At 39.8% G+C, this 26,591-nt stretch overlaps 1 protein-coding gene across 3 annotated transcripts in view; it reads right to left on the reverse strand.

The window, feature by feature from the left end:
• LOC106890283 (macrophage mannose receptor 1-like) overlaps positions 1-26,257 on the reverse strand; it is a 61,209-nt gene extending 34,952 nt beyond the window's left edge. Inside the window, exons 1-7 of one of the 3 annotated variants that reach the window (XM_014946001.1) lie at positions 26,035-26,257; positions 21,417-21,818; positions 19,694-19,867; positions 14,699-14,863; positions 11,513-11,626; positions 8,126-8,272; positions 3,158-3,340 (exon numbers count right to left, since the gene is read on the reverse strand). In XM_014946001.1, coding sequence (XP_014801487.1) covers positions 3,158-3,340; positions 8,126-8,272; positions 11,513-11,626; positions 14,699-14,863; positions 19,694-19,867; positions 21,417-21,818; positions 26,035-26,095 — 1,246 coding nt within the window. In that variant the 5' untranslated portion in view covers positions 26,096-26,257. Of the gene's footprint in view, positions 1-3,157; positions 3,341-8,125; positions 8,273-11,512; positions 11,627-14,698; positions 14,864-19,693; positions 19,868-21,416; positions 21,819-23,083; positions 23,140-26,034 lie in introns of those variants that run through there. The other 2 variants (XM_014946009.1, XM_014946018.1) reach the window with 2 other exon arrangements.
• Positions 26,258-26,591: the final 334 nt, after the last annotated feature.

Below are 26,591 nucleotides of genomic sequence, written 5' to 3' on the forward strand. Positions count from 1 at the left end.
ATATGCTCCAAAACAACCAGGTTCGTTCCTTTCTTTCAGCTCAAAACGCTTGCAAGAAGATACGAATAAACACCTAAATAAAATGATACTTCCCCTTTTCATCCTCTCTTTAGTTTAGTGAAGTGCCCTCTTCTCAAACGCTCAGACCCCAGTGTTGTCTTTTACAGCCAACAACCACAGCACTTGCAGGTCTCCCCATTACACGTGCTCCTATATTTTATTTTATTTCATTTCAAAGCAAAATGAAATTCATGTAGCTGTTGGACTTCTTTCAATTTACAGTTAATGGAGTTAACTGCCGAATTTTGGCTGGAAGGAAAGTGCAGGATTGATAAAGGATCTTACTTTACAGCAGCTGTTCCTTAGAGGTTTCTTTGTCTGTGCTTAAAATCCTCCACTCTTAACACCTTGCTACTATAATGTTCATATCTAGTTTCACTCTGAATAAACTACTTGAATAAGAAGGATTAAAAATTCAGACATTTATAATCAGTCCAAACTCCATCATCATCAAAGGGTACTCCTCTCTAGAATTGATTTGATTGCTTTATTCAGTGCAATTGGCATTTTTAAAATTATTATTCAATTATTTATTTATAGCCTGTCATCAGGCCTATGCTAAAGGCAGCAGGTGTTTCCTTTCCTCCAGAGCACTATGACTAGGTTCACATTGACCAACTACAGGCACAGTCTTTTCCTTAGACAGGGGTCTTCCCAAGCAGAGTATCAACTACTTTGTTGCTAAAACTTATTGCAAGTATTTTTCAGGAATGCTAGGGAGGCTACTTTTTAACAGCTTTTTCCCTTGCTTAATGACCTTGCATTTCTACGACCCATCTACAACACTCAGAGGTTTTTCCTGTTCAGTTTGTTATCATAGTTCTTGCCTTCTTCCATAAGTTTTCCTCTATGCAGACTGACCACAGTCAGCCTGACAAAGAAATCACCCACAGAAATTAAAAACTGGATTGTGAGCCCACTCCAAAAGACATCATCTGCAGGAGTGGGTCCCTCAATGGGACTGGAACTGTTTCTTTTCTGTTGCTGCTGCCACTAGCCACACAAGTTCCTGTCAAACAGTTACAAGTCACTGCCCCCAAGGCAATCATTTCTGATTACCACATTTCAGACAGAGGTTTTCCGAGATACCCCCACAACTTAAAACTCTCCCATGGCATTTCTATCATCTGTTAGTTACAGGAACATGGAGGCTTCCGTTTTAATCAATCAAGTTGCTGCAAAAATGACCCTCCCAGCCTGTCACTTCAGTGGAGTAAACCCTCTCTCCTCTCTCTTCCCCTCCCATCTTTATTATACCCAGTTACAAGCAGCCCTCATAGCTTATTCGTACCTCCCTTATCATCTCTCTCCCAATAAGAAGGGCCCAGATTCACAGGACTTCAGGCTCCATTTCCAAACAGGCACCTTTACCTCTTCTTCCAGACTGTTCTTCATGTTCAGCAGTCCCCCAACATCACCTCTCAGTACCCTCCTTTAAATGCTCCTCTGCTACCAAAATTGAAACCCGTTCCAATTCCAATGCCCATAATGCTCTCATTCCCTCATTAGCTACTGCCATCCATGCTCTCTAATTTCTTTTTTTGTTTAGCTATCTGTTAAAACCTTTCTGTTTGTGTTTATTGAGGACCAAGCACAGCAGAGGCCTCATCCACAGCCAGAGCTCTGACTGCGGTGGGCTCACACCGTGGTAATAAAAACAAAGAACAGCATTCTTTAACAAAATGATTACACCAAAGACGTCTAAATAAGCCATGCAAATCAGAAATGGTCAAGAGACATTTGTGGCTCTGCGGAGCCTCTTCCCACATAACATTTTCTCCTTGCAAGAAGAAATGCTGTCACAGAGTTTTGCAATCATCTCTGAAGCTAGGTGACTAAATACCAAGAATTTTAATTTTTTTTTCCAGCCACTTGTAAATAAGTTGTTTCTCACTCTCTCAGACATGCACTGGGACACGTTGGTGTCGTATCACATGCTGGAGTTCTGTATAAACATCCAGAATGCAGTTCTTTATTCTTCTCCATGTTCCTCTCTGAAGTTCTCCTTTGTGGGCAATGCCAACAAAAGCTCGGCTACTATGACAATACTCATCTCATTGTACCCCTTATCCCTGCTTTATCATGGGACTGTGAATTGCTTGGCACAAAGACAGACTTTTGTTCTTTCTGTGCAGCACTTACTGCAGCAGAGCTCTGATGCAAACAAGGTTTTCTAGGCACTGCAATACATGGAGTTCTCATTTCAGTGGTGAACAAGGGTAATCTGATACTGTCATAAACTGCCTTAAAAGGCTTCTTTAATTGTTCCAATTTTACTTCTCTGAAAAGAATGATTTCAAAATAGTGTGTTGCAGTGAGTGTACCATATGTGAAAATCCTGGTTTCCTTCAAGACTATTTGCTTTTCAGAAACACTCACTTTTACAAAAACAGTGCAGTGCAGTCAGTTCAGGAAAGGTCTTTGGAGAAGGCATTAAAGTGAAACAATCTACTTCTAAGGAGGAAGGCGAAAATACAACTAATTTCCTTTAGAGCTTGACTTCTTTCAAATGTCCTAATGTCTCATCAAAAGGTCTCACCTTTCCTAATCATCTCCTTCCCTTCCAACTCTGACAATTCCGTGATTCCATGAAATCACTTTTTCAGGAATGTGAGGACAAGCACAAGTTGCCACAGAGTTGGCTAGGCTACAAAACTAAAACCTATCAGCTATTCTACAATTGCCACTCCAAGACTGCTGTTACACTGCAGCCCAAGGCAGCTTACTGCACTTTCAGTGAAGGATAAACTAACTCACACTTACCTGGCACTAGAAACACACACAGGATCAGATACTGCACATAGGTGTCAGCATGTTCCTCCCATCAAAAAGCAGTAACTGACCCTCCATGCAAAATCTGGCCCATGTAAAGCAATAGCAAGCACAAAATTGCGAGCAGCATGACTTGAAAAATATGGACATGGCAGTGCTGTAATAGGACCCAGAACTTCCCAAACTGTCTTTGGCCAACAGACTTTGCTTCCCCTCACCTATTTTTTTTTTAAACAGTCTCCTCCTTTTATTAATAGATAAAACATATTTAAAACTCTTTATTTTCTTAGTAAAAATAAGTATGTTACTGTGAAAAAATACTCACGGTACCCAAGCTGAGAAATAACAAAGCTGTACTCTTCAACATTATGGATGCTCGCCAGATCCCCATCCTCTTTCCTGCAAGATGTTAAGGCATCTTTCCATATTTTGGGGTCCCTGTGAATTATGTAACAGTGACCAGCATATGACATCCATTGATCAGGACACCTAATAGGCACATTAGTCTCTGAAAAGAAAAATGACCATAACGAGTTTCAGAATTCTAGTCTTAACTAAGGACTGAAAATCACATATGGAAAGATTTAACAAATTAATCACTTTTTTTTTTTCATGAAGAACAGCAGAGCTGAAAAATATGTGCAGGGATAATAATCTGTACACGACTAGAAGTTGAAACGTCCTGATTTTTTTAAATGAACTCTACAGTTGCAAACAAGTGCTTGCAACTTGTGAAAAGACAGAATTAAAAATTACCATAAAACACAGTTTTGACTTCTATATGCGTCTATATAGCTGTAGAAGTTAAGAACCCAAGTTTACAAAACTTTTCCCCAATACCTTAGGGATTTTATGGATTAGCCCCCTTTGCTAGACTAGCGAAGGAAAAACAACTGGTTCCACAGGATCATCACAGAACCCAAATAAGAATATTGCTTTTAGGATTCCTTTAAAAAAGCTTCATTGAGAAAATTATGCTGTCAAAGTAAATGATTTATGGTTAGAACTTGTTTTTAAAAGTTCAACAGAACAGCACCAGAGTACTGCCAACAACCACATTGTGGCTCAGCAAACAATTCTGCCTTGGGAGGAGTGACACCCAAACATATAATAAACAGAATACTGCTGTTGAAGAAACAAATTATAATCCTTTCAGCACTTTATTTATAAACAGCAGATGGGTTTAGCAAACACCAAAATATTTGGTTTAGCAAACACCAATAGTAGAACGAGGGCAGCAAGTTTCAGAAATTCTGTTGGCTAAAAAAGTTGTAAACGCCAAGGAAGGAGAAGCCATGTGTTTGTGTATGAATGTGGGGTACATTCCCTAGAAATATTTAAGTAGGCATTCAAAGGCACGACCAGTCAGGCCCAGATTGCAAGCACATATCCTGTTTTCACTGGAATGTGCTATAAACAGCTATAAACATAGTCTTTGCAGACTCAGAAAAGTGCTAGCACGGTCTCACAAAGTTTAAGTAAAACTGAGCTTTGCTGCCCCCGCACAAGGGGCTCAGGGTTTGGTCAGAGCCCTGTAAATCCAGAGAGGAAGAACTGGAAGAGAGAGCAGGGGAATCCCAGAAAAACAAACTGAATGTACGTGGTGGTTGTGCTGGGAGAAACAACAGAGGACAGAGGTGGCAAATGCTGTTGTAGAGGTTAGTCTGATGCTTCACACAGTTGCCCAATGTGTCCTATGTCTGGTCTCAGCTCTGAGCATACGCATTCTACAGTGATTTCTGTAGCAGAGAACTGCTTTGAAAAAAAATCTGGGCATATATGCACCCCCACCACACTTAGTGTGCCCCTCTGCAAACTGTGAACACCCAATAGGACAGACATCAGCAGCTCAGACACCGCTACAAGGACGGTGGGAGCTGGGGCTGTTTAGTATGAGGAAGAGGAGGCTGAGGGGAGACCTCATCACTCTCTACAACTACGTGAAAGGACACTGTAGAGAGGTTGGTGCTGGTCTCTTCTCACAGGTAATTAACAATAGAACGAGAGGGAACGGCTTCAAGCTCCAACAGGGTGGGTTTAGATTGAACATTAGGAAGGAATTTTTCACTGAAAGAGTGGTCGGGCATTGGAACAGGCTGCCCAGGGAGGGGGGGGAGTCCCCATCCCTGGCTGTGTTTAAGGGCCGTTTAGATGCAGTGCTGAGGGACATGGTGTAGGGGAGGACTTTGTAGAGTAGGGGAGATGGTTGGACTCGATGATCCCAAGGGTCTCTTCCAACCTCAATGATTCTATGACGGTCACAAAGGTATTTATTCCCTACTGAGTCTGTGAGAGTCTCATTTTCAGACCAAAAGAGACTGATACTATTACTGCAAATGCTAAAGCAGCTATGGCAGGGTGGGAAGCTCTTTTTATTGTAAGCATCTAAGAATTTGTTGCAGGCAGCAAAATAGAAAAAGCAGTTGAAAGTCTAGTTTCTTTGGTGCGAGTCTTACCGCATGACCTAGCTGGAGATTTCTCAGTAAAAGAAAGTCTTCGGTTCTTAATTTCCAGAACTCAGCAAAAATGAACACTGTGCTTCCCTATTCTCCTTTTAAAGAAAATGCATGACAACACAAAGCCATACAATCTATTTTTCATCCTAATGGAAATAAGTACTACTCCCTGAGCTTCATTTGAGTTAAGCAAAAGAAGCAATGCAAATTAAAACAAATAAGGTGCAACAAAGGAAATCACATGAATGTGTAAAAAGCGTTATCACAAATGTAAAGCTGATGAATTTACCATGGAATAGATCAAGATACAGGAATCAAGTTTGTAAGCATAGAATGGTTACTCCTCAAACAGAGAGCAAATACTTTTGCAAACTATAAGCCTTGCTTCCGAAGTTTGAAGATCTCACAGTGATTGGCTTGGGTCTCTAAAGCTCTTGAAAGCTCTAACTGGAGCGTGTCTCGTGATTCAGGCATTCAGTTTTCTCTCTCTCACACTCATTCTTTGTGGTCTGACAAGAAACAGCTCCCACAGCTGTCACAACAGTGACACTAAGAGTATTTATTTCCTTTAATCGAATGCTTTATGAAACACTAGAAACTTGATAACTAAAGATCACTACGCCTTGTTGGATTGGGATTAAATCTATTTTGACAGCCTTTCCTTAGAAAATTAAGTTAAAAAATACGCAACTTTTGAGGGTGAAATTAACAGGTTACTATTAATCCACTTTGCTGTATTACGAGACAAATGCTTTTAAACCCAAAGTTTCTGCATCACTTAGATGCATACAATGATGTGGCCCCCTGCTGGAAAAAAACACTTTGCTACAAAAAAAGCTGCACCGCTGTTGGCTTTATGAAAATCTTCATCTGCCACAAAAAGAAATATTCTATAAAGATTTTTCTTTACTTGTTTTGGACACAAGCATGATTATATTATGTTGTAAAAGTGTTCTTCTGTCCCACAGTCCTCACATATTGCCTTGTTAGACTCAGTTGTAACTTGTAGCATTAAAATTTCAAAGGATTGACTCTGTGTTTAACATTAAGTGCACAACTAAGTGCCTGTATGAATTTGTGAATAATTTATTTTTTGACTCGGGAGCCCTAGTCAGGAAAACATCATCTACCATGAGTTTCCCTTTACATCATTATAAACTGAGGGCACTTAACACCTTGCATGATTGCATGCTTATTCCTTTTATGACTTCCCCCCATGGGACAATTTGGAAAATATTTTATGAAATGAATCAGGGTCAATCTCTGGATAAACTATCACCATGTTTACTCAGCAATTTCTGTGCAATTGAAAATTTTTTACTTGTTTCTATTCTTCTTCCAAATTACTGGCAAACTTGGCGGAGGAGGGAGGTGTCAAAAGCTTAATGCATAAGAAAGAAATGGCTGCTAGACCCCCCAAAACTGAATTTAAATCTAAATAAGATAGCAGCCAGTATTGAATTGACAGTATATTTATGGACACTGGTGTTTAAGAACTGATGTATGAAACCTGAAAAGCTGAGCAGCAGCCAATTGAACAGATAACCTATATAAATGAAACTATCTAGTTATCAGCTGTCTACAAATATTAACAAAACTTTATATCTTAATTTAGGAAATAATTAAAATATCCACTGAAGTCTTCCTCAGCTAAGGCAACAAATATGCTTGATTTCAATACTTTAGTATTAATTTAAGCATCACATCTTGATTTCAATATTTAATTAATACAAAAAATGGTTTTTGAGACAATTTTAATTAATGAGACAAATGGTTTAATTAATGAGAAAAAATGTGGGTTTTTTTCTCTTAGCAATGAAGAAAAACAAATGAGGCAGAAGTCTAAGTGTTTTTGGCTGGACTCATATGTTGGCAAATGCAGGAAAAGCATTCAAAAACCATAGTTTTTAAGACAAATGTCAAACACTGAGTTTCCAAAACATCTGCTTTGCCAATAATGCATATTAATAAGTGGACTGGAAATCCAGTAACAGTTCAGCTTTCTGCTTCTAAAACCTATGCAAGATAATGCCAGTGGATTTAGGAAATACCTGTATGGCCTAGAAAGACAAAGAAACTTGGAAAGAATAGAAGGAAGGAGTGATGAAACGAAGGAAAAAGTTACAAGGTTTTTATAGCACACAGACAGCTAATAAGGAAACAGGTCTAAATAAAGCTACAAAAACTTATCCCTGTTTTGTCTTTCCTCTGTACATTAGGCAAGAGCCAGAATTACATTTCTTCTGAAAAAGTGTCTGTATGTATATAATTTAAAAAATTTCATAAGTTAAATATTATATATATAAATAATTGTATATATAGATATATAATTATATATCTATTTATAGCGCATATATGTAAATTATAAAACATTCTCAAAAGAATTTTAAAAAAATCCTCTAGTCCACTACCAACTTGCACTGGCAAACTTATTCTATTTCATAAGTGATAAAAATGAGAGCAAGAAGAAACAGATTAGTTTCACTGCGCATGTTGGGCTTTAGGTGGCTAAATAATTTTTTTAAAACATTAAATTACTTCTCTTTTCATTCCGTGAACAAGGTCCGACAGTTCTGCTTGTTTCTAGAAAAGAGAACTCCACCATTTCTGCAGTTTATAACTCAGAGCTTCTGAAGAAAGATTACTACACAGGGAGTAGGGAGGCCAGAACAAAAAGGAAGTACACACTGTTCACTTTTACAGGAATCTTGATCAAGCCACAGTCTGCAGAGATCTTTGCTTGGTTTTACCATGGGCAATAACAAATACCTCTTGGAATTACAGATAAAAACCACTGGTCATTAATAATTTGTTGGGGGTCTTATTACCAAACTTACCTTTAGGAATAATGAAAGATTCTAAAGTAGCATTCCCCCGTTTACAAATGTAGCCGAGTCTCTGGTCGCATTCCCGGTTCTCCCACTTCGCACCTTTGCCAGGATTTAACGCCGCACAGATTTTTCCAGGTTCTGGAGAAGGATGTCCTTTAAAAATAAACAAAACAAAACCTCAACAACAACAACAACAAAGTATAAGCATATCAGGGTTACCAACAAAACCTCAACAACAAAGTATAAGCATATCAGGGTTACCCTCCCTATTGCTCTTACATTCTGATCTGTTACACGCTTTAAATGTAAGATACATTCACATGCAGACAATTGTGATTCTCCACAGTTCTTTAGAATAAATGGGGTAATTCATACCCTTAAGACACATTTTTTTCCACAGCAAATACAAGTTGAAATATATATCCAGTCCAAGATTTAACAGCCTCTTCACAGGTTCAAAGTCTTGATGAAAGGTATTAGAGTGCACCTATTTATTTTGTGTGGATTTTTCCCCATTCTAAATGAAGAATTTCTAAACTCCAGATCACAATATTTAAGTGAAAAAACTGTCCAGTTAAATTCTGTAATTAGTATAACACTAAACACAGAAAAATAAAACGTAATTATTTCACTAATGTGAACTTCTTGTCCACTTGTCTAAACAATATGACAATAGCAGGATATTTGGATATTTTCAGTTGAAGATTAGCATTAGCACTAACAGAAACATCTAGAAGAAAAGTAGAACCTGCAGAACAGAACAAATTTCTGTAATAAACCAGAGGAACTTTTCAAGATCTGGTCTAACGTGATTAAACTTAACACGGATTTTCTTTCATTTCTGAACACGTGCCACTACTCTACATAACAAGCAAGTGTCAGTACAATTCGACAATAAACACAGCAAACAAATATCTTTTAGTGTGCAAGATTGTTCCCTGAAAATTTTCTTATATCATTATGATTTCATTACATTAGATTATAATTAGTCATACATTTGCAGTCATATTATATATTCTTCCCATAGCAGAAAAATATATACTTACGTCAAAAATACAAATTTAAATTGTTTTAATGCACAAAAAAAAAAAAAAAAAAAAAAAAAGAGTTCAGCTGTTGGCAGTTAGCTCTCCCAAATGCCTAACCTGCATAATTTTAGTTTAAATGTTGATAAATTAGTTCCCATGTTTTCCTGTTATTTATTTAGGTCCAGTGAGATGGAAGAACATGAAGCTTCCACAATTGAAAAACAAAACAAAACAAAACAAAATTCTAGTGGAAGAAGAGTCAGCTCTTGAACATCCAGGGTAATGGGGATGAGACAGAGGTAGGCTGACCAACATAAAGTCATGAAGGAGATAGCACAAATATAAAATAGGTTGTACAGACTTAAAGAGTATTTTCTTTGAATGAAATTAAGGAACATAAGGAGTTAAAGATAAACGGAGCCCATTTTGGGTACACCCAAACACATCTCATTCTTTACAGTACAACTGAGAATTGCCTGCACTTTTAACAGCCACGAACATCTCCCCTTGCAGCTTTGGCCCCAGCTCCCAATGAGTTCTCTCCCACTCTGATGCATGCAGATCCTCACCGGCGCGTTTGCGTGGCAGACCTATAAATACCCTCACAGCAACTTGCAGTTCAGCCCATCTGTTTGCCCTCATGTGCTCACTCCATTGGAGAGCTATTTATAAAGCAGTTGGATTCACTCTTCGAAGCCTACCTACTCTACAAGTTTGTCCACCTTAAAATGTGCTTTTGGCCTTATCTACACAAGGCAGCCACCGGGTGATACAGAATCACCCTGCACTTTTAACAGCCACGAACATCTCCCCTTGCAGCTTTGGCCCCAGCTCCCAATGAGTTCTCTCCCACTCTGATGCATGCAGATCCTCACCGGCGCGTTTGCGTGGCAGACCTATAAATACCCTCACAGCAACTTGCAGTTCAGCCCATCTGTTTGCCCTCATGTGCTCACTCCATTGGAGAGCTATTTATAAAGCAGTTGGATTCACTCTTCGAAGCCTACCTACTCTACAAGTTTGTCCACCTTAAAATGTGCTTTTGGCCTTATCTACACAAGGCAGCCACCGGGTGATACAGAATCACAGAATCACAGAATCTTAGTGGTTGGAAGGGACCTCTGAGATCATCGAGTCCAACCACAAAAAAAAAAAACCAAACCAAAACCAAACAAATACAAAACCCACCACACCAAACGCCCACCAAAAACACCGCACCCACCAACTAAACCCCACACTCAACACCTCACCATAAACCAATAACCTTGGGCACTAGAGCATGCCCTGAAGAGCCATGTCTATACGTTTCTTAAATCCCTCCAGGGATGGTGACTCCACCACCTCCCTGGGCAGGCTGTTCCAGTGCCTGACCACCCTCTCAGTAAAGTAGTTCTTTCTAATATCTAATCTAAATCTTCCTTGCCCCAACTTCAGACCATTTCCTCTGGTCGAGCATGCATTTCCTACGACGGAGCATGCATTTCTAGTCACTGCAGATTGAATACATGTGGCATGCCCAATGAAAGTCAGAGTATTTACACTGCATAACTTCAGAGATCTACTTTAAATTAGTCTTCAAAGGCTTCCTGAATAGCCAGTGAAAGGGAACAAGGGTCCTGCAAAGAGACACCTTAACATAGGCACTCCGAGTAGTAAACCAGAAAAGCACCTCTTCTTTGCCATGTGTGCAATTGGCATAGAGACTCATTTTTTAATAATGGCATCAGAATTCAACGTTGCAACTACAAATGTGAAATAGCTGGGTTTGCTTCAGAGTAGCCTAACCTGCTCAGTTTGATACATATTACTGCCATGGGCAGGTTAATCACAAATGAAAATGAAAATCTAATCTTTAAGCAAATAACCAAAACGAAAAGAAATGAATCTTAGAACAACCAAACAAATAAAAATTGTAACCAAAACAAAAAGAAAAGGAATCTTAGAACAACCAAACAAATAAAAATTGTAAAAAAATAATTAAAAAAAGCAACACACAAACCTAAAAAACCTACACTGACCAAATCTCAAATCTCACAAATGAAGACATCTATAGCATCAGATTTATTCTGTGCTCATACAGAAATAAAGTAAGTTAGGAAGATATGCAAATGAAGTGTAAATAGATGACTTTTAAAACTTTCCTCTGGATTTTGATGCTATCATTTCAGTTGTGAATAATAAATTAAGCCCAATGTGTATTCCTAGCATAAGGGCCGTTACTCACAGTGTTGGTAGCCACAGTCAGAATCTTTCAACATCAAACAAGGTCAATAATTGCAGGATAACAGAGTATTAGAAAAGAAATACATTACACGATGACCAAATTTTTGCCTTTTAAACTGAGTAGCAATATACTTAACCTTACCTGGAACCCAATTTAAGTATCGAAAAGGAGCACCACCAACCCATTGCCATCCACTGTTGAAATTCAAACTGTTAAGACCAAACCAGAGAGCAGCACTCAGTCTGCCTGTCAAACCTAGGAAACAGAGACGAAGAGAGACACTGGAAGTGCACAGCAAAAGCAAGCATTCTCAAAACAAGAGCTGAATCAAGTCAAGTAAAAAAACTGTTCACATTTTATCAAACTACAGTAAAATGTAATCATCCCAAACATTATCCTTCTAACAGCATACCTTGTACATTTTTCAGACTCATCTGATTTTACTTCTTTAGCCAACGAATCAGGCTTCTAAAAGCAGCTCCAAATTAATCCTCCAGTTCTGAAAAGCATCTAGAAATATCAGGCTTATGTATGGTCCTACTAAATTCTCTAGAATTCTTTATACTCATTATTAATTAAATCTCTGCCTTTCGTATAGGACTTGGAAGCCCAGCTGGATGGCTGCTAATTTTTTTTTAATTAAATGTATTACTGCATAGCTCACAGAAAACTATTGCACAATATATATTATTTATTTCTACTTCTATCAATGGCATCATGTCAGTAATGTAATTTTGCTCTACATATTTCAGTTGTCTTTGGCACCCTGATTACAGGTAGCACTTGAAGCATGGCAGGTTAAAAGGAGGGGGCTACCTGATTACAGGTAGCACTTGAAGCATGGCAGGTTAAAAGGAGGGGTAGTTAAACACTGACAAGGACTGGAACGTCACATCACAGCCTGATCTGGCACCAACACATTAACAGGTTCCAGTACTTCTTCTATACAAACAAACTGTGCTAAGACAGTCAAGAACTGAGCATGACAGGGAATCCTGGTTCTGCCAGGAGAGCTAAAGAATGAAAAACTGATATTCATATACATTTGGCAGCAACATCTACTAGTTTGCAGTTAAAACACACCTACTATTAACTCACTTCTACGTCTCAGCGCCAGATTTCTCCCTTGAGAATTCATTTCAAAAATAATTTCATCACGCTCAATAAAAAAAAAAAAGACCCATGTTTTGACCAAATCCTTAAATTGAAAACAAAAGTTTAGACAGAACAGACTGTTCAGAGCATTAATCATCGCTCTAAATTGGAGAAATATGGATTTGATGGATAGACTATTAGATGAATAAGGAATTGTCTCAATGGCCAATTCCAGAGAATTGCAGTTAATGGCTGAATGTCCAACCATTAACAAGTGGTGTCCCTCTAGGGTCTGTGTTGGGACTGATACTGTCAAATGTCACCAAAGACATGGAGATGGGATCGAATGCACCCTCAGCATGTCTGCAGATGACAGCTGAGTGGTGCAGTTGACTCTCAATGGCCAATTCCAGAGAATTGCAGTTAATGGCTGAATGTCCAACCATTAACAAGTGGTGTCCCTCTAGGGTCTGTGTTGGGACTGATACTGTCAAATGTCACCAAAGACATGGAGATGGGATCGAATGCACCCTCAGCATGTCTGCAGATGACAGCTGAGTGGTGCAGTTGGCACGCCTGAGGCAAGGGATGCCATCCAGAGAGACCTTGACAGGCTTAAGGAGTAGGGCCCATGTGAATTTCATGAAGTCTAACAAGACAACATGCAAGGTCCTGCACCTGCTTCAAGGCAATCCCCAACACCAGTATGGACTGGGGACTGAATGGATTGAGAGCAGCTCTGCTGAGAAGGCCTTGGGGGTACTGGTGAATGAAAAATTGAATATGAGTGAGCAATGTGCACTCGCAGCTCAGAAAGCCCACCACATCCTAGGCTGCATCAAAAGAAGCATGGTCAGAAGGTCGAGGGAGGTGATTCTGCCCCTCTGCTCCAGTGAGACCCCATCTGAAGTACTTCATGCAGTTCTTGGGTCCCCCAGCACAAGAAAGATGTGGACCTGTTAAAGTCCAGAGGAGGGCCATGAAAATCATCAGAGGGCTGGAACACCCCTCCTGAGAAGAATGGTGGAGAGAGCTGGGGTTGTTCAGCCTGGAGAAGAGAAGGCTCCAGGGACACTTTATCAAGCCTTTCAGTACATAAAAAGGGCTTATAAGGAACACGGAGAGACACATTTTTCCCAGTGCCTGTAGTGATAGAACAAAAGGGGAATGGTTTTAAAATGAAAGAGGGTAGATTTAGATTGGACATAATGAATAAAAATTCTATTTGGTGAGACACTGGAAAGGTTGCCCAGAGGAGCTGTGGGTCACCTTCATTAGAAGTGTATAAGGCCAAGTTAGATGGGGCTTTGAGCCACCTGATCTAGTGCAAGATGTTCCTGCCCATAGCAGGGACATCTTGCACTATGGGATCTTTAAATGTTCCTTCTGATCCTAACCATCCCCTGACTATGGTTCTATGAAATTACATACCACAGCATACAGTTTATGGGATTTGCACTATGTGATCTTTAAATGTTCCTTCCGATCCTAACCATCCCCTGACACTATGGTTCTATGTAATTACATACCACAGCATACAGTTTATGGGATAGAAAAGTTTATCTTCAATTGATAGAACAGACTCAAAATATTTTCTAGTCTAATAGATGAATTAGTGGACTAGTTTATGTGTGCTCACAGTCTAAGAAGGTAATAAAGAGGAAACTGTCTCATTGTGGAATGTAAATGTATTCAAGTACAATTCAGGACTGAATTTTCTCAGAGGAGAAGTTTGGAAATTACTTCAAAAAACACTGAAGGAGACTGAAAATAAAGCAAGCTATTTGTAAGACTTTTTGCTTATTAGTTCTTTTTCTTTCTTTTCATATTTTAGCACATACTGATGATATGACAACTTTAAAGATATAGGCCAAAAATACTGACTAGTACACACAATAAGTAGAGCACAAAAAGGACACAATCTTGGTTATCTGCATCCTTGATTTACAAACTATTTTGCATTTTTCTGCATTCCAACATTCATTCTTTATTGCTTGCATTACTTAATGGTTGTATTTTTTGTTACTGTAAGTTTCTGTCATTATTTAATCAGGATAAAATAATCATTATCTGCCTGATTTTTCCAGCTGAATTGTTCAAGATAACAATTTCAATCTACCAATTACCAGAAGTGAAAAAAATATTCCTTTTCATTATGGAACGTGCTCTATAAGTGTCACTATTAAAATATTGCACTTTTAAAAAAAAACCTGATGGATAATATTACCCTACCTGTCAGGTACGTTTGTTCATGCAACTCTGTGATACTTAATAACTCTGCCTTCTGTTGTTGACAGCTTTTTCTTGCCTGGTGCCATTTCAGAGCTGCATCGGAGTTTATCTGGTACTGGACATTTGTTAAAGGATCTGTATTCCACAACAAATCAACACTGTTAACTGTAGGGAGAAAAAGAAATGCTGTAACTGATCACGAAGTCGGAGCCAGGTAAAATAGAAAACAGATTTTATAGTAAAAATACACAATAGACAACTGGTTTGAAAGAACTCCTGAGGCTCTCTAATGTGTTAGTAAATCCAGGACAGAGCTAAACTGTGACAGCCGTGCTGCACAGCACATTGGTAATGAAACAGCATCACTGTTTTCTCTGGTATAACAAAGCTGCTTTTTAAGGTAGAAGATGCGTGGTTAAGGTCATGCTAGAACAGTTGATTTGTCACTGTGGAAAAAAAGAAGAAAAACTCCCAGACTCATGCTAGCTAAGGTATATATCAAGCTGACTGCTCTTCTGAGATAAGAAACCCCGATTTTTTCACTAATTTTGGGTACTATGTAAATTGGCTATGGATTTTCTTGCTGTGAGAGAGGTGATGAGGCACGAGCACTGAACGCAAAGTGTACATTATCAGCATCCACCTCACACTTTCCTGCAATTCCCGCTTTGTCTTATGAATGTACCTGACATATCATCATGCTTTCCTGTCTGCCACGTGCCCTCACTGCGATCTCACTGAATACCTCAACTGGGCACCTTTAGGCAACGCCAAACCAGTGAGAAGATCATCCAGCAGGGCCCAAGTTGAGAAGCAGCCCGAGAAGGTATCACAGCCCTCACGCTGCTGCAGCCTCTCCTGCCTCATCTCAATTGAATCCCTGCAGCAAGCAACAAACAGGGCAATCTGGCTCCGCCAAAATGGAATCTACAGGAGGCCCCAACACTGATCTAAATATCACTCCAGAAAGAGATTAAAGTGGCACAACAAAACCAGAACGTAGCAGAGGTTACTATATGTCTGCTGACAGTGGGGAAAATGACTGAAATTCCTGCAGCTTGTATCAGAGTCTCTCAAATTGCAAGCTGTGAAAAAAATGAGAGAAAGAGGTCTTTTCCTTTTCCGAATTCAGAGAGCTCAGAAGATGGAAGTGTGCAAATAAGAGGAAAACAGCACAATAAACAAAACTCAAGACAAAGGATGATACGTGTTAAATGTCAGCAGGTCAGTAACCAGTTCCACTTTTTCCTGTATTAAATCGGATAGACTATAGATAATATGAAGTGCTTCTTTTAAAATTAGCCTTAGAAAACAAAAATCAAACATGACCCACTGCAATACTTGCATTTGACTAAAAATGGGAGCTTTCAGCCCATTATTATTATCCAGAAACGAGCTTCTGTCCAAAATACATCATGTCTATGAGAAGGTAAAATTTGTTTGCTACACTATATTCTACAAGACCATAAATTCCTGTGCACAAGAACAAGCCTGGGATAAAACAGAGATCGCAAAAATAGTAAAATCTATATTTCAGTGAAGAAAACTGGCTCCGACTTGATAGAAAGGGGTTTATAAATCTTGTATAATTATTACAGAGGAAGAGGTAAACAAGTCTCAGGCATTTATCCAACCTTCCACCTCACTCCCCCAGTCTCATAACTTATAGCTGACTTGCACACAGAGCTCTTCTGTAGAACTTTGGTCTTTCATTAAAAAAAATGTTCATTTCTGAACCTTGGAAAAAAAAAAATTAACATATTTGAGTTCAATGAGGTCAAACGCCTTCATAGAGCAGGGAGCAAGATTTTCTAAAATCTATATGCTATTGTTTAAAACTTAGTATCCCCAGAGAAACCAGAAGATGAATCACTTTTCTGGAATAATATATTTTAACATCTAAACTAAATTAATGTTAAGACACTCCTGCCATTGGTACAAAACTAGAAAAAGAATTCAAAGGCTGAACTTTATCCCTACACAGATGAATTCAGCATGCATTTTTCTATACACTAAAACTAGTAAGATCTAGCTATTTCCATTAAGATTACTATCAAAATCCCCAAATTACAATATACTAAGGCAGAAGATTTCACTCGTGTCCTTGAACTTTCTCAGTCTTTAAAGCAAAGCAGATAAAAAAGGCATTTAATTTCCAACATAGCCCTTGACAGACAAGTTTAAAGTTATAAGAAAGTCATTAAGTCCTGACCAATGCAAATATTTATTACATTTATAATGTAAAAAAGGCCAACATTATTATCATATCAAAATATGTCCTGTATTAGGAAATGGAAGAATCAGGAGATTGGTAATGGTCTTTAGAGATTTTAATTTCAAAATTGGAAGCTGATATATGGCCTTTGACTCGCAGTAGCAATAAAAGTGTTCTTGTTTGTTTAGTTATCCATCCAGAAGAACTTGTCATCTCAGCTCGATACCCTTGGAAACTGCATGAATAGAATCACGGCAAACAAAAGCTGGATATAAATCTTGTTAGTCTATAAAATAACTGTCATTGCTTACTTTCTGAGCATACAGTAGGGAGGGAATCTCATAATAAAGACATCACAGTTTAAGTGAATTTATAATATAGTACATAAAGTTATAATGCTGTCAATAGTAAATAAGTCTAAAGTATACTAAACTCCTTCACATGCTTATCTTCAGTTTCTTCACTTAGATGTCTTTTGCTAAAATGCTCCTCTCTTTTTTTTTTTGCTAGGTAAATTTGTGAGGTCCAAAGTCAGGTTACAAATTCCAGATAAATCAGACGAAACAACACAAATCACCCCATACAACTTAATTGACCAATTCACCAAGCATTTTGAACCAGACATAAGTCCACAATGAAGAACCTTTCAAAATATCTTGAAACGGTATCAGGAGGAAAAAGCCTGTCATAAAAAATAAATCCAGTGTTTGTGAGCAAATACGAGGATGTAGGTTTGCCCAATGATTAACATACCAGGCTAAGAATATTTGAATATTTCCTAATTCTCTGCAGTATTTATTTCTTCCAAATCAGCTACAAGTTTTATGCATCACTTACACGGCTTTCTAAATTCCTCAAAGAACATCTAGCTCTTTCATTTGTCAAGAAAGGGGCCTCAATGGACTTTGTCCCACTTGAATACAGCTATAGGCACATCTCATGACTTACTCTTCTGATGATGTTACACTCTGCAACCTGTTTTCTTCCCCAAAACCCACATTTACATTGGAATGCAACATACAGCTCAAAATAGACATAGTGTAACCTGTAAAGAGCCAGTACTTCCTAGGCTACTAAAAATTGTCTGATGTAGCAATACTTCGCAGCTTCTTTCCATGGAATTTAAGTTTCCACTACTACTGTATCAGCACATCTCTTTAAAGCACCAAATTAGGAGCACATGCTCCATACTGGTCAAAATTCTGCACTTTTTTTGAGTATAGTAAGTGTTATAAGTATAGCCTTATGCCCTCTTCATTTTGGAGTGCATTTGAGACAGTTTTGCTCACAATGAGAAAAAGTGACTTGTTCAATCATAATTTCAGTCCAGGCCCCAGGATGAACAGTTTGCATCACCTATTTTCGTATCAGTACCTTTGTTCCCCCAGACAGCTTAAGGAACAACAAACACTTATTTATTAAATAAACTGTAACATACAAAGACTTAAATGTTCTATGTTCAAAGGTGCTGTTGAAGCTTATGAACATCAATCTCTCGTGCAGTGCATTCCTCTTTCATAGGGCTGACTAAAACTTTTGCTACCACAGCCTATCTCTCATTAAAATATATGACCTAAACTTGAATATTTTATAGCCAATACTGAAGAATCAGGAAGGAAACATGCAGGCAATCAGCATAAAGCAGCTTTTTCCAAAAACAATCACAGCCATCTGAATGGATTTCCTTGAATTATGCCAAAGAATTAAACAAAACTTTAATGATGCCTCCTATTTGCTTTACTCAAAGAACACTAGACATGTAGTGTTCTTAAGTTGATCTTGCATGTGCTGTATTCATGGTATTGATATTCCCAACATGTTTTTAATATCTTGAAAATAATACTGGCACGGGGGAAAGAAGTGCAGTTTTTATTTGCCTAAAATAATGAATGTAATGTTCATGGCAATCAGGCAAGGACACGGATACTTCATCATCCAACCAGTTCAGATCAACCCACACTGTTTTCTTCACATCAAAGGAAAGACATATTTTTCTCCTTAGCTCTGACTGCAGTCAACTGGAGCTTTACAGCAAAACACAGTAATAAAAAAGGGAGAAGTGCTACCTCTCTCAGCATGACAGAAAAAACAGAGGCTTGCAGAGGAAATGCTTAGTACACGTTTTACAGAAATTCAGAAAAACTTTATTCAAATTTAAAATAATTCAAATACACACAGGCATATCACTCCAATTTACTGAAAGTAATATCAACACTTATAAATAAAGTTCTGTATATTCATAATACTACAACTGAAACTAACTATTCTCCAACCAGGGAATTTAGAATAGAAATACTTCTCATGGATTTTAAATACAATGTAGCACATATATTTGGGAAACACTGGGATTTAGCAAAAAGTGCATGTAAGCTTCTCCATGTTTAAAAGGCAACTCATTCTACAAAGTAGCCTTAATTTTCAATTAAGTTATATTCTAGCTTCCAGTTCTGCTGCATAAACTTCTAGATGGTCTTTTGCATATACTAATGTAACATCTTTGCATCTAATTAACCTTCTATTTAAGTAAATGGTGTAATTACAGATTCCAGCATGTGATTAACACACTTTCACCTGAATGTAGTTGGTTAATTATTATTTTTTTATGCTGAGCCCTGTATTTGGATATTTAAGTAGTTCCTAAAAGGATAGCAGGATGCATGGAGACAGAAAAATGCAACACTTCAAACTGTATTTTGTACACTAAAGCACATGATGAGGACACCAATATTACCAGGCAGCCAAATAACAGCACATTAGAACCCTGAACGTACAAAACTTACATTTCAATGGGCAAAATCCATACATCTTGTCAACATCAAAGTTCGAAGTGGTTCCACACCAGAACCAGCCATCTGATCTGCCAGCATCTGTGCAGTCAGCATACCATTTACCACCAAACTTAAAAGGGAATACACAAGGTGCTCCATTGGCATTTCCTTTTACTGTGTAGGTATCTAAGGAGACACAACAATTTAAAAATATATAAGCAGTAATAAGCATTGGATATATATCAGTTCAGCTTTATGGCCACATTATGGCATACTATATCAAGCAGAGCTTGATTGCTTACTAGACAAACTGTACTAGAAATGGGACATTGATAAGTTTTACTCTCTAGGTCTAAGCTGATACTCATGTCCACAACAAGACAATTTTTTTTGGCTTAAGGAGACCACTGACCAGAACTGGCTGAGAAAGGACCAGTACATTCCTAAGCTAAATTTTACATGCATAACAATCAAAAATATAAAATTCGCACAACTTTGGATTTGGATCCACACAAGAAGCAATTTTCTTTGTAAGCACAACCAACTGCTGAATATTTTAATAACCCACTCAGTTGCTGATCCTTTTAGACGGGGAGGAGCATGTTCATGTAAACTTGAAAGATATTTAGCACAGAGTGACTTCAATATATTATGCCCAAATAAAATTTCCATTGACATCTAAACATGATGTTTTTTTCATCAGAAACCAGACTCAATGAAACTTATCAAAGTAACTAAAGCAGCTTTCTGTGTGTGCACATATAACATACATACATAGATGGGAGAACACACAAAGGAACACTACTTGACAGGGACTGCTGGAGAGATGAAATACCAAGGTCACAGAGCTGCTGGAAAACAAAGGAAGGAGGAATGGAAGGCCATCACTCCATTTCCACCCACCCCCTGCCTCCTTTCACACCATTTTCTTTGGTAGGGTTCTTTTATTCTGGCTCTAGACCAAGGGCTAATAACTGTAATCAGCCACTGCGTAAAGCCTAGAAAATGCATCTTTACCTCCCTCAGTGACTATTTCTGTTTATCACAGAATACTAAATGGGAAGCCAAACGTATTCTCATCATATGTATGTATGCATGTATGTATCACACATATGGATCATCACAAATGGAAGTTATTTAAATTATCTTATATGCTCACAAATGGAAGTTATTTAAATTATCTTATTTCTTTGCCTAACGCTTCAAAGCCAACTCTGAGACTCACTTCAAACACCTAGAAAGGCATCTTCAATATGCTGGAGCTGAAGATATCAAGAGATAATTAAACTATTACAGTATAATGCATATTTGCTACCCAATTCATATTTGCTACAGACCAAAAAAACCACCCAAAACAAAACCAAAAAATCATAATGAACAGACTATACGCTCACACTACATCTTTCTGTACACATGTAAATAGTAAAAGCTATCATTAACTGTTGTGTGGCACTTATACACATGTTCTGAATAACCACAGATCGTTTTTTCCCTCTCCAAACGAATCACTACCATGCACAGTTAACTATCTATCAGAATGTTGACAACTCTGACAAAAAAGCAAAATGAGCCCCTCAAAAAACAAAGCTCACACTCAAGTATTGTTGCTTTCACCAGAAGTCACACTCACTGATCATGAATGAGATGGAGGAAATTCTCCTACACTTCTAAATATTTTAATTAGATATACATAGAAATGAGTTTGAAATACAGAAATTAATTTACAGAACTTTACCTTCGTAGCCTCGAGAACACAGATCGTCTGTGGTTCCGTAGACTTTCCACCTACTCCATAAACCAGATCCCTTGTACAGCATAATATTCTTTTCCTGTCTGTTTCCATAGTTGAAAAACAAATCTTCCCCTTGGATTGCAAAGAGAGTCTCATTTCTGCATTCCCATCGCTGAAGTTCACTAGCCTTGTCACAAGGATACAGTGTGATCGGAACCCAGTCTTTCTTCGAAGGCACTCCCAAGCACAATTTGAATGCTACGCTCATAAGCTGGTGATCTGAGACCCACCTGAATTTTTGTGACTCATTTTCTTGAACGCAAGGAGCAGTAGTCACTGAATTAGAACTTTTAGTCAGTACACAGCGCTTGTGATCTTCATTATAGATTAAGAAGATGCTAGGATCTGTAAGACAAAAAACACTGGAATCATTCGGTTTGAAGTAATCTTACCTGCTGTCTAAATGAAAAACAAATCTCGACACTGCCCTCATCATCTCATCATCTGTTCAGGAAAAGGAGAAGTGGTATTCCTGTGGTCTACAACTGTGAAAGTGACTGTAGAATGCAGGCAAGCAGCTCAAATGCGAAGGCATTTCAATTATTTTGTATCTCCACTCAAAAGTGCAAGGCAGCAGAGATGCAGATCTAGTGTCTCTTGTAGCTTTACAGCATGGCATAAACTGAAGAGAAACACCACGCTCATGGTATTATTCCAAGCTGCAGCCACGGGAGCTACTGAAACAAGGGAGCAGGCACACCACACACTGCAGACCTTGACACTGAGCCCTCCAGGAGCGCTGGCTCCTCGATCCTGGCTCCCAGGTATAAGGAGATGACAGTCATTAAGTTCTTCAGGCTCTGCTTACCCACAGCGAGGAGTTCTGTTCCCATAAACTCTGCTAAAATCCTTAAAGTCTGAACTGAGGGGAAAGATATATTTTTAAGCTTTATACACAACTACTTGTAGGGCTGGGACAGCATATTCATTTTTCACTCAACTCCAGTAATCAGTGATTTCTTTCGCCTTTCTTGAATTTCCCCGTTATGAACAAAATACTGACAACAGTGGGGTTTGCCATCACCAGGCATGCCTCTTAAGGACTTATGAAAATCTACCAGGCTTTTCGTGGCTCCCAAAGTTATTTTTCCCTCTTAGTAAATGGAGCTTCACAGCATGCACCTTCATATATCCCAGGTTTATTTCAAAATTGTAACCACTAGAAAAGTTTTTAGCATCTCTTACACTTGGGTGTACTACGGAGTGCAACATTTCTGAGCTAGTCTTGCCCAAAGACTGAGAATTTCTCCTCTCCGATCCTCTTGAGAAACATTTTAGCATGGTAACTTAATAGCTTTCTCTGATACTGGATCATATAATGTAATAGGATGCAAAAGGTCTCAAAACTGTGTTTTAACTGGGCTAAAAGTTAGGAAAGAGAAAAATTAATTTATGGGACTCTGGAGATTGGAGCTAATTAAAACATTATTTATTTCAGTGTATGATTGCTAAATTAAACAAATTTTATAATGGAGAAATATTTAAAGGGAAAATAGGTTAATCACAGAAAATTTTGCCTTCTCTGCTGAGGCTCCAATGTGGAAATGATCATACTTTTCTGCAGCAGAACAACCTGGGAACAAATAAACTCTCTTAGAGAAAGAGCTGACCTAGACTTATCTCATCCATGGTTCAGTTTCCTTCTCCTGTCCTTTGGCTTCCAACTCCCTGGGAAGTAGTGTAAAACTGATGAGCACTGGAGACAGAAATTGTTGCCTTTTGCCAATCTGTTTTACTCAGAGACAATACAAGGAAATGTATAATTATCACTGCTGGTGATAACTTTTTTTTATTCTGCTTTTCTACTAGCATTTAGCACAATGTTCTTGTAAACTGATATATGCAATGCTTGCAACTCTCCTTTTCCTGAAATCTTTTTTAAAGTTTCTGCGTAGAAGAGATGACAGGCATTTTCACATATGGGGAAAACACTGCCTGATCTTTCAAACTACTAAAATTGTATTTGTGACCTAAAATAACATTCCTTACTTCATGCAGCTTATGGTGTAACAGAGAGGATGCCACGCACATGAAAAAACTGCCCCAAAGTCAAAAGCCTGGATTGCTGCACCCAAACTTGAAAGGGTGCTAAGTTTTGGCTTCAGAAACAAACTTCGAAAGCTGAACAAAGAGGTCTGGCCAGTGGGGGGAAAAAAAATAATAAAGGAAAAAAGAAAAAAGACAAATCCTTGGTCCTCTGCTTTTCTGACTGCACCTCTACAAAGAGTAAACTCAATATGGCTGCTTATACAAGGGCCCCAGTGCACGCAGGGCCCTGACAGGGAACTGTACACAGGTAAGCAGCTAAAGGGCCATCACAGAAAAGCAAGCATTGAGTGTAAATTGGCACCAAAAGAGGAGGGCAGAACAGGAGGCAGCAGGATGCAGGAGCAACTGTGGCTTAGACCGTAGCTGCAGGATTTCCTTCCTCTCAGAGTTGCTCCCATCTCACCCATGACCATACAGTAGACTCATTGCAGGGTCCTGCGTTGCTCTAGTTTACAGCTTGATTTCTGTTCTGCCTGCTTGGAAACCAAAGGGGATTCCCATACAACATTTCCCCTGCGAGTTATTAGATAGTCTAGGAGAATATGAACAAGGTATTTGTGCAAAACTTTCTATGCCCTGCCGACTCTTCTCTGTATACACTTGATTCTGCTCCTGTCAACATGGTGAGTTGTGTCTGTATAATGGGCTCAGCAGATTGCCTCACGTAACTGTTACTGGGTTTCACTGTTCTGTAGCAATATTTTTATAGAGGTCCCATAACAGGTGCCATTCTTCACTATAGATATAGATGAGCTGCAGGTGGTACACTTAAAGGCCCACCACAGCCTGATCATGAGTACCAGAGTCTTGGTACTTTCAATTATATCAATTCCTAACGGACTAATACATATTTTGAAAATTGCTCCTGGCAGGAGGTTCTTTAAAATGCATAGGAACGTGCCAGGCATAGGAACACTTACCTCACCATTATAACCTGTTCAGGGAGATCTAGTATCTTTTCCCTCAACTGTCCCAAGTAGATCCTAATAGAATTTTTCTTACAGGCTTTCACTTTTCTTTAGTCACCACACTGTGACTATTTGCCTACCTCTGGCCCTGCCTTATATCCGAAAAATTGTGCTATGTACTGTGAAGTCTCACTGGCCAAGTCTCTTTTCCACAGTGGAGACTTCCAGCATGAAAAGGTAACTTCACACTCTGCGGCGTTTGCAGACTATCATGGATTATGCAAGTGGAAATCAAGAAGTAACTCATGGAGCCGGTGAAGCGCTACCAGGGCTAAACACTAACGGAGAGCACCAGAAGAGCATACCACAAGCCAGAAGCAAGAGAAGGGGGAGCAAGCAGGTAGGACGGCTGTCTTCTCCACGCAGGTTCTCACTTACCAGATAGCCCCCAGTCATCGCTGCTAATCACACAAAGCAAGAAAGGTTACAAGGCAGCGTTATGAAATTGTGAGTCGGTAGACCTCCGACTGGAGAGCGGAGGATGCCGAGAGGCTTTTGGGAAGGGCAGATGCAAAACTTTCACTGAAAAATAGCAGTGCACTGGAAATCACAGTAATTCTGAGAGTGACAGAGTGCGAGCTCCAGGTTTCACCAAGAGACACAGCTTTCACCTGTTTTCACAGCTCCAATCCGTGCCAATACCTCAACAACCTTAACATCCCCCCACGAAAGCCATCTGCCAAAAGCAGGTCCCCACTGAAGACCAGAGGACCGGAGGTAAAGCTCTGACACAAAGCCCTTCCTTAGATGCCAGGCGGCAGCTGAGGGAAAGCCGGGTGGCGGCATTACATTGATTGGGAGCCCCAGACGCCAGGCAGCAGCTGAGGGAAAGCGGGTGGCGGCATTACATTGATTGGGAGCCCAGTCCCCAAGGCAGCGGGGGAAACTGAGGCACAGCCGGTGATGGCCCTGTTTGGCACCCACACTGCCATGGGCACCGAAAAGGCCACCTTGTCTTTGCCTGCTCACCCACCACCTCAGGGTGCGAGGTGGCATTACATCAATGGGGCGCTGAATCCCCAAGGCAGCAGGGGAAACTGAGGCACGGGCGGTGACGGCCCCGTTTGGCACTCACAACGCCATAGGCACCGAAATGGCCACCTTGTCTTCACCCACCCGTCACCTCAGGGTGTGAGGTGGCAGCTGAGGGAAAGCTGGGTGGCGGCATTACATCAATGGGGCACTGAGTCCCCAAGGCAGAGGGGGAAACTGAGGCACAGCTGGCAACGGCCCTGTTTGGCACCCACACCGCCATGGGCACCGAAATGGCCACCATACCTTCGCCCACCCGTCACCTCAGGGTGCAGGCGAGGAAAGGGAGACAGCCGGGGTAGGCGGCTGAGGCAGCCTCCCCTCGGGCTCTCCCTCAGCCGCCTGCCCCGCCGCATGGAGGCTCCCCTCAGGCAGCTCAAAATGCCGGCGGGCTTCCCCACCTGCCTCCACGCTCCCTCCCCTTACAGCCCCAGGTCAGGCTGGGCTCCGTACCCGCCGCCACCCCGCTCTTTTTGGCGTCCCGTCCCTCAGAAGCCCCTGCGGGCACTTACCCAGCAGCGGAAAGACCCGGGGGAGCAGCGGGAGAAGCAGCAGGAGCGGGGAGGGAGCCATCGCCGCCGTGAGGAGAGGACTTCCCGCCGGGCAGGTCCTCTGCACTGGTGTAGGGCTGGTGGATCAGGGGAAAGCCCTGGGCTCCAAATGATAAGGAAGTATCCTGTCACATGGGGCGTTTTGAAATAACAGGAATCCGCTGTTCAAACTTTGCTTTCCTAAGCTGATTTTTTTGGTTTTTTGTTTTTTTTCCCCCCTCAGCGGAGGGAAGAGCCTCCTTCCAGGCACATGCAGGTGATAACGTGGTGATAGCTGAGAGGAGGGGCTGGGTGTTTGGGGTTGGTTTTTTTTGTGTTTTGTTTTTTTTTCTGTTGTGGTGTTTTGCTGGGTTGGTTTTTTTGGGTGGTTTTTTTTTGGTTTTTTTTTTTTTTTTAAGAAAGACCTCTTAACGAGGCATTTTCTGAGCTCCATAACTGAAATTAAAGCGACTTATTTACTTACTCACTCCTCAGGCTGTGGTGGCTGCATCTGCTGTTTAACAGGATTCAAGCCTGGC

This window comes from Calidris pugnax, unplaced genomic scaffold (genome assembly GCF_001431845.1).
Source record: "Calidris pugnax isolate Ruff unplaced genomic scaffold, ASM143184v1 scaffold19, whole genome shotgun sequence".
NCBI lineage: Eukaryota > Metazoa > Chordata > Aves > Charadriiformes > Scolopacidae > Calidris > Calidris pugnax.